We start from the raw sequence: 9,140 nt of genomic DNA on the forward strand, positions 1-9,140 counted from the left end.
CCAACACATGCATAATACTACTTGACTTTATTTATCGCAAACATGCTTATAATAATTAGGTGCATAATTTAGTTTAATCTTGTATATCGCTTATAAACCCAAAGACAACTTAGGTAGAAATATTTTAGACAAAATTACTTGTTTTTCTTTTATTATAATAAAAACGTAACTTTCATTTTATCGAAAATTTGAATTATTGAAGTATTGAAAAAAAATGTTTTTCTTCTGATTTGAAATTATTATTTAGGTAGGGTTTAAATAAAATACTATATATATTCATGAGTGATAAACATATATGTTAACAAACTATTATATAGTGTTTATAGGAAGCGTGTTATTTATAAAATAAATATAATCAAATGCAACTAAAATCACTACAAATATTTCAGTATCTATTAGCGATAGATATATAGAAGTACAGTAACAGCCTGTGAATGTCCCACTGCTGGGCTAAGGCCTCCTTTCCCTTTTTGAGGAGAAGGTTTAGAGCTGGTTCCACCACGCTGCTCCAGTGCGGGTTGGTGAAATACGCATGTGGCAGAATTTCAGTAAAATTAGACACATGCAGGTTTCCTCACGATGTTTTCCTTCACCGTAAAGCACGAGATGAATTATAATCACAAATTAAGCACATGAAAATTCAGTGGTGCTTGCCCGGGTTTGAACGCACGATCATCGGTTAAGATTCACGCGTTCTTACCACTGGGCCATCTCGGCTTATATATTACATTACTTATACTTTGCGCAGAGGCAATATCGTAACCAATGAGGTTAATCCGAGGTGCGATTATTGCTAGTTGAAATATAGAAGTAAGATATATTAAATTTGTATACTAGGAAATGATAGTTTTTTTTAATGCAAAAATTTATTTTACAAATACATCTTACAATCTTCGCTTCCCTATGTTTTAGTTGCTGTTTCGTGAGAAATTTTCAGCTTCGTTCCGTATTACTTTTAGTAGTTTTCATATCTTTATAATGCATCCCATGCCCGGCAGTAAGAGAAAACATGGTGAGCAAACATGAACCTGTCGAATGAAAATCGACCTAATCTAGAGTAAACTGGAGCACTGATGAAATAAGCTGCAAGCCGTCTTTCTAACAATACTGGATGGAGCTCTTTGCAATTGTCTGGTATGAACTATCTGGGCTGCTACTTAGAGTGGTCGCTTTTAGGAAAACGAGATAAGTTATTTCACAGACTTACTTAGTACTTTTTAACATTATATTAAAAATTAAGCTAAATCATTGGCAAAATTCAAATAAAATAGACACGCTTACACATTTCTAACCACATTTAAATTGTACTAAATTATTGTAATACTACAATCCTACAATATTGAAATATATTATTACTAAAACTGTTAATAAAAAAATAATATTAACCTAATCTAAATTTTATTTTATTTATATTAAAATAAACATCTATCTATTACAATATTTTTTAATATAACTAATTTTTTGGTAAACATATATATGTAGGTAGGCAATATTTGCAAGCATTGCATTTCGCGACCTAATTTAAATGAAACTGTTGGGCAATCGCCTATTGTCGCTAACTTGCAATATTGCTCAATCAACTTCAATAAGTCATTGGACTCGTTGTAACCGTGATATAATTCTGTATTACAATTATTGTTATTAGTAATTATAATGATACAGGCTATAACGCCTCATTATGTCCGCGATACTTAAACTTCAATTCATTCATTTTTATCCACAATCTTTTTGAATTGTTTTTATATTATTGCATTTGTATATAAACATTAATTAAATTCGAACACCTGTTTAGAAATACTCCAATTGAACTCTATTCATTTTTAAATTATCGTCAATACCTTAATACTGGAATTGTAAACGACAAACTCCTTACTCCCATTTTTTTAACAAGTAACAAATATTCTACTTGATATGCAAAAAAAAGCATCAAAACTATTATGGTACACAGACTAGATTTTTTTATTCCCTAGCTAAGTGACATAAGAAATAGGTACAATATTGTCTAAAATTTGGAGGCTTTCGTCCAGCAGTGGACGGCAAAAGGCTGAAAAAAAATGTCTAAAATAAATTAAAAAATTAATTAAAATAATTTTATTTAAAGTATTAAAAGATCATTAATACAAACATATTATGAATAATTATATAATCTTGAATAATTAAATAATTATAAGTAAATGAAATAAATGATTTATAAGTATGTAGTACCTATTTTTTACATGAATTTTGTTTTGTTACACTTATTTATTAAAAGAGAGTTTTCTGTCAACAAGCTACATTTCAATTTGACAAAATTAAGTGTAAATTATTGTTTTGTGTTGCAAGATATACTTAATAAATAAATAAAAAATATATTCTTATATTTTTGCTTAGCATTGAGTTTCAGTAACATTTTGCCTTAGTCTTTTTACCTATTTTCATAATATACTACTGTTATATTAAATTAAATAATATTTAAATTACCTTGGTTAATATTTAAATTAACTTATTTAAAATAAGTAACTTATATCAAGTAATTCTTTGTAATAAAATTAAATCAAAAAGATGAAGAACGCACAGAAATAAAAAAATAAAATTTTACCGAATACAACTTGTATAATAAACATTCATGTCGGTTAAATTAAAATGATTCTCTCCGATACGTGTAAGTTTTCTCAAGCCATGTTTTCTTTTACCGGGAAACATGCAAGGAATTTTAAGCACATATGAAGCATATGAAAATTCATACGAGTGAAACAGAGCTAGGTAGAAGAGTTGCTAAGAATCAGCAAGTTAAAACATACGGAGTTATAGTCATAGATGTATTTTTTCCCTATAAAATTGTCCACTAAAAATATTGTAAGTTTTTAATCGTCTATATAAGATCATCATTCAAACAATAATTAATTAGATATTAAAATTATTATCTTGTATCTTTGATAAATGTTTTCCCATGTTATATAAACAAAATGTTATTATTATTTTTTAATATTTTACGTGAATTATTATTGTGCGCAATCAACGAAATAAAATTATTTCGCATATTATTAAATATAGTATAACGTATATTTAATCTGTTTACTATTAAACATTATTATTATCTACTATTCTTTAAATAATATTTTTTTAAAGAAATTTTTTAAGTGATCTAGTCACGTGACCTAGATTCATTTCTATTTGATATTATACTTGATGCCGAAAATCGTCATTGTTAAAAGATTTTCCATCTACTTATATGATTTATGAATTATCTTTAAGATTTTAAAGCGCCTACTTGCTTTCTTAGAATTTATAAAAACAAAATAGTTATTATAATTATCACAGATTAAGTTTTTCAGCTTTATATTATTTTCTTATAAATTTGTTATGGTATGGGAAAACAACTTTATTGGTTAGCTGAAATGTTTATTTTTAAAAGGAAAAGGTTTAATAATTTTAAAGCAACGACGATAAATAAAATCATACATTATTTAAGAATATTTTATTAGGAAAACAGAAATCCTAAAGTTAATATTCGTCATTTATGTAACTATTTACAATTATTTTCGATTAATTAGATGAGTCATTATAACTTATGTATAATTTTTAATAATACATATACTTTAACGAAGCTATGAATAATATTATACGACACAACCATACATTTAACACGGTGTTTAAAGAGCCATCTTATTCAGATATCACGGCTTAATAGTTCCACCTTTTAAAAAACTATAAAACTGGAAATGATGATAATTATCATTAACTTTTCAAACTTAACAAAAGCATGAGCAGTCCGTCATTGCAGTGCTTTAATAGCGCTGCCAGGCGCATGCAGAAGAGGAGGCGCCAGAAGTAGCGGCAGAAGCGGCGGCGGACCGCGGTGCCGCACCCTGCCGTCACAGCTCCGAAAAGAACTCTGGGGAGGAATGTGGAGTGGGAGGTGCATGGCCTGCGTGCTGTGGCACCGCATGTTCACGGCCCACCAGCGCCAGACGCTGCTTCAGCACGTCCCGCTCGTGTGACACACGAGCAACCTGCAGCTGTAGAAGATGGATTTCATCCTGCAGGGACCTGTTTGCCAATTCTAATTCCTGTCTTTGCTGAAGCCTTTTGCTTCGACAATTTTGTGCATATCCACGATTTTTAAGTGTACGACGTTTTTGTTTCAATCGTGTAACGTCTTCTCGTGGAAATCCATGCAATCTTTTATTTAGTTCGCGTACACTCAATGTCATCAATAAATCATCACTTATGAGATCATCCCCACACGATGATGGCTGGTAAGATTGATGTTGACCTGTACGTGGCGATACTGCAGAGCATGAACTTGACGGGCGTAAACCAACTTGCTGTAAATGATGATCCTGTTCCCTCCATTCACGACGATCCCACTCTTCAAAACTACCGCAAGGAACTGTACGCATATCGAGAGGTTCGCGCATATGAGGTAACCACAACACGTCATCCACAGGGGGAGCACGACATGGACTGCGACCGACGGGTGCTGGTGGAGTTTCCGGAGGTGTACTAGGATCAACGGCAATTGCTACATGTGGCTGTGGATATGGGCCTGCATCAGGCCACTGACGGCAAGCGCGAGCGCAAGCAGGTAATGTTTCAACAAGTTCATGCCAGCCCGCGCGTAGAGGTTCACGCTTTACAAGATGATGATCTTCGAGATGATCTAGTTCAAAATTTTGGACATATTCGTCAGCGAGCTGATCCTCATCAGCATCACGGTGTGGCTGAGGCGTTAGAGTTTGCATGGCACCCGCCTGAGAACAGTCGACGAGTGTATGTTCTACCATGGAGCCGTACGGGGCACGCGCCGGCCGGAAACGGACTGCCGCGGCGACACAGGGCGGCACAAGACTCCGCCCTCTAGTCCAATGACGTTATGCGACGCGCGCAACTTCACTACAGCCTTTATCATTGCAAACATAAGTTCTCTACATCAAGACATCATAATATAAACACAGCACACATGTACAACTCAGGTTTCATAAGATATTATGTACTTAGCGCATGTGCGCTAATCACGTTATAAACTTTATAATATCATATTAAATGGTAACTGACTTTACGAAATTAACAAACACTGATTACAACTATACATCAATCTAATTAGAAAGCAATTAACGTTACGTTTAATATACCTATATATACCTACATAAAAAAACCAATTTTATTTTTAAAAAATTAAGGAAATGTAAATTATTTTAAATAAATCACTTTTTGGGATAGACTTTGGCAGTTAGGTGGCTAACATTAGAACAAAGTGATTTCACGCGTCGGCGAGCACAAAGGGGTTAACAAGTCAGCGTAATTTCGAATTACATTTAATCACCGATCTGCCCGCACTCTAAACATTTAACCCTTGCTTATTATCCGCAAATAATTGAAACGATGCGCCCATTATTGTAACAACAGCCAGTTATAATTAAAAGCATATATGAGATGTAAAGAAATTAAGTCCTTGAATATTATGTATTTTTTAATATAATTTTATAATAAAAAAATAACTTATATTTTTTAACTTATAGCTTGCTAAACAGAAAGCTTAAAGGAGTAAATTAGGTAGATGTAATTATTATGATTAAATTAATATAAAAGATTTAAAATATTTGATAACATCAATAATTTTCTTTCTTATCAATATATATATATATTCTTTTAATTTCTCTGAAATTCTGCCACATGTGTATTCCACCAATCCGCATTGGAGCAGCGTGGTGGAATAAGCTCCAAACATTCTCCTCAAAAAAGGGAGAGGAGGCCTTTAGCTATGCAGTGGGACATTCACAGGCTGTTACGAATACGGTCGAACTTAAAACTCTATAAATAGGTATATCTACACAATCGGTTCGTTTTATTCATTGGCATTCCAATTATCTACTCGATTTTTCATTAAATATACTTTTTAGTGCTGGATAAAAAAGGAGAGAAACGTTTGAAATAATCTAAGCGAAAAGTTGATAGCTGAGTAGGTACCAATTTATAGGTAGGTATTACATTCAAAAATCATTCAAAAGTGTCCTCTACGATCAAACTGCACGTTCAAACCAAATAGTTACTGGCTGAAATTTTGCTTTACGATAAAGGTAGATTTAGTTAGCCGAGGTAGGGTTGGAGTGCGCTGCGGCGTGCGAGTGCGGCGGGCCGTAGGCTGACGCCGTTGTTTGCTCGCCACGGTCAACATTGTTAGCGGAGCCAACGCTGCCGCAAATGTTATTACATGATTACTCGCGCCCGCCCGCCGTACGCCGCCCGTCACGTAGCGATCGCTGTTTGATCCCGCACTCCACTAATTGCATCGATTAATGGTAAAGTTCCTTGATTTAAAGCAGCTCTGATAACTATTACTTATTTTTCGATATATTTGTTCAAGTAATGTTACTGCTGTACTACTGTATACTCTACGACTTATAAAAATAAGCCTAAAAATTGTAAATTCTGTAGATCTATAATTTTAAAACATCAAGTACTCCCAACAGACCACGACTAAATTAAAATTAGTATTCCAAACATAGTTTGAAATAAAAGACAAGTCATAGTCATATAATGGAATGTAGTGTACAAAGTCTTCTAAATATTAAATAATAATATAATTTCCATGCAAATTAATATGTTAAAATACGTTTTTTATTCATAGTATCTTCCTTGTTGTTAAACAATAGAAAGAGCGGCACAGGTAGAGCGATAGCGCGGTCGAGAGGCGGACTCCCGGCGGCGGGACACGTACCGTCGCTATCGGAGCCTCTTCATCAATTGATCTGCCACCCGCACTTATAGCACGGATGTCGCAACGAGTAACGCTTCATTTTTTTGTGAATATATGAGTTATTTAAACGTTTCAATGCGAATTATATTATTTTGTCAACCAATATAATTATTACGATAAAAATTAGTGATAAAAATTTTAAAATAAGTTTTGTCTAAAAATTAACTGAATAAAATAAGAATAATAGAAAATAAACAAAACGATCTCTTGGTGGATCTAACAGACAGTTTCGTGCCGTTCTTTATTGATTACTATATCGAGCTACTAGAAGATTTAGATGACTACAAATAGTGCCTGAGCTTGATGTAAACAAATTTCAGACATAGTAAAAAAGCAACATATTCGTTAAAATAAAGGCCTACACATTGATACAAAGTAAAGCTAGTTACAATATAAAGTAATAAGTACGTTTCGTTTAATTTAATTTAAATCCATCGAATATTTTTTGCATAAGAGTTTTTTCTTTTATAGAATAGTTGTTAGTACGTGATCACATCCATACATAGACATTGGTCATGTAAGATATATTAACCAATCCATACATAACCAATGCGCTATCCTTGGGAACTAAAATTGATTTATTAAGAAGGAGTAAAGTATGTCCCTTGTGCCTGTAATTACACTGCCAACTCACCCTTCAAACCCAAAATCAACAATGCTTAATATTGCTGTTTGGCGGTAGAAGAGTAAATCTGATGAGTGAATGGTACCTACCCAGACGAGATTGTACAAAGCTCTACTACTTAATAAAATATGAAATATAAAAACCAATATTTATTTTAATAGTAAATTCGTATTAGACTTTATTTAAGAGGCAAACATTCTGTATACAACGATACTTTGATTTTGCCAAAGGAACCAACCAAAAGAAATAGCTAGCCAATGAAAAGATTAAATAATAATATAGAAGATAGTACAATATTAAAAGATATAATACTCTGTCAATGCAAGATTGTAAGAGGTAGTGAAATCATGTTGTGATTAGTGACCTTCACCACTATCAGATTATCGTTCGTCGACCCATACACATGTCTTATTGCCGAGTCAGAGGTTGCACGCTTTAGCAATTATTCATAGGCTTAATAATAATATTGTTTTAAAATATAATTTAATTAAACATTTAAAATTTACAAAAATAATTTAATAAAAATATTTTTGAAAATTTTTTTTGTATTCAAAAAAATGGAATTCCTTACCAGCTCACGTGTTCCCCTCCTCTTACAACCCGGGTTCCTTCAAACGAGGCGTGAAGAGGCATCTTGCGGGCCGGCAAGGCGAAGGCGGCTAGTGCAGAACGTTTTTCCCGTCTGTACTGGCCGTCATCGCGTTTGGACTCTACTACCACTTACCATCAGGTGGAGTAGAGTCATTTGCCCTCCCGGCGAATATTTAAAAAAAAAAGGTTTTGCTTGGATACATAGCATTAGAAAAGAGAGCCTTATTTTTTATCTAAATTCGATGTAGTAATTTGTAATTTATTATTTCAAGCAAATTTCATCAAAATCGGTTCAGTGTTTCGGTCAGCTTAGCCATAAAAGCCTAACAGAAGTACAGATGGACAGACAGTTACTTGCACATTTATAATATCGTTATAATTAGTTAAATAAATTCTAAATTACTTATTAAAATTAAATTCTACCACGTATATGGTGGAGTCAACTCCAACCCTTTTTCTAATGAAGATATCCAAGACTGTATAATTATTATTATTTCTAAATGAATATATTGGATTATTTGTCATCCTATGTATTTTCTACGCATAAGGTGTTTACTTGCTAATACGAGTAAATCACGCGCTTAAGCCGGTAAGCTGATTGTACTTTATACAGACATTATTACAACACCCGAAGTTACTAATAGATTAATATTATTAACGCACGATCAAACATGATAACCTTTTGAATAACATTACCATTTTATTTATTAATTTATTTAGTTACAAACTTCTTACAGAAGCAAGTTTAATTTAGGTTTTTTTTGTTTAGTAAGTAAATAACCAAATCAAATAAAGATTACTACTGATATGTATACAAATATGTAGTAAACAGTCTGAAAACATACCATTGTCGGGTTAAGGGCTTGTCTCCTTTTGAGGACATGTTTTGGAGTTTATTCCATCAGGCTTCATCAGGGAGAGCACATGTGGCAAATTCTCAACTGACACATGCAAGTTTCCTCGCGATGTTTTTATTCACTAGCAAGCACGAGATGAATTATAAACACAAATTAAGCACATGAATTTTTTTGGTGTAATTCCTGCCTTGCTATGAACTTGCAATCACCAAACACTGGGCCATCTCGGTTCAAAGTAAGTAAAAATAAGAAATTAATACGTTTAAATAAAAACAAGTTTTTATTTTTTTTCCATTCATTGGAAAAAAGCTACAAAAAATTTCTTATT

The 9,140-nt window shown here is 32.8% G+C and overlaps 1 protein-coding gene and 1 non-coding gene across 2 annotated transcripts; one reads left to right on the forward strand and one right to left on the reverse strand.

Annotated features, from left to right (window-relative positions):
* The first annotated feature begins 736 nt into the window (after positions 1-736).
* LOC126781510 (U4 spliceosomal RNA) lies at positions 737-869 on the forward strand. Its single transcript, XR_007670674.1, has one exon. It is a non-coding gene; the product is annotated as a U4 spliceosomal RNA (small nuclear RNA).
* Positions 870-3,471: 2,602 nt separating this feature from the next.
* On the reverse strand, positions 3,472-4,835 carry LOC126781446 (transcription factor MafA-like). Its single transcript, XM_050506434.1, has one exon. It carries the CDS (start codon positions 4,764-4,766, stop codon positions 3,855-3,857), a length of 912 nt encoding a protein of 303 aa, XP_050362391.1. The 5' UTR covers positions 4,767-4,835; the 3' UTR covers positions 3,472-3,854.
* Between the last annotated feature and the right edge of the window lie 4,305 nt (positions 4,836-9,140).

The sequence above is a fragment of the Nymphalis io genome, chromosome 3, assembly GCF_905147045.1.
Source record: "Nymphalis io chromosome 3, ilAglIoxx1.1, whole genome shotgun sequence".
In the NCBI taxonomy this organism is placed as follows: Eukaryota; Metazoa; Arthropoda; class Insecta; order Lepidoptera; family Nymphalidae; genus Nymphalis; species Nymphalis io.

Excerpts from the sequence above, each read along its gene's own strand:
- LOC126781446 (XM_050506434.1), bottom strand. The coding sequence starts at position 4,766 with ATGGTAGAACATACACTCGTCGACTGTTCTCAGGCGGGTGCCATGCAA.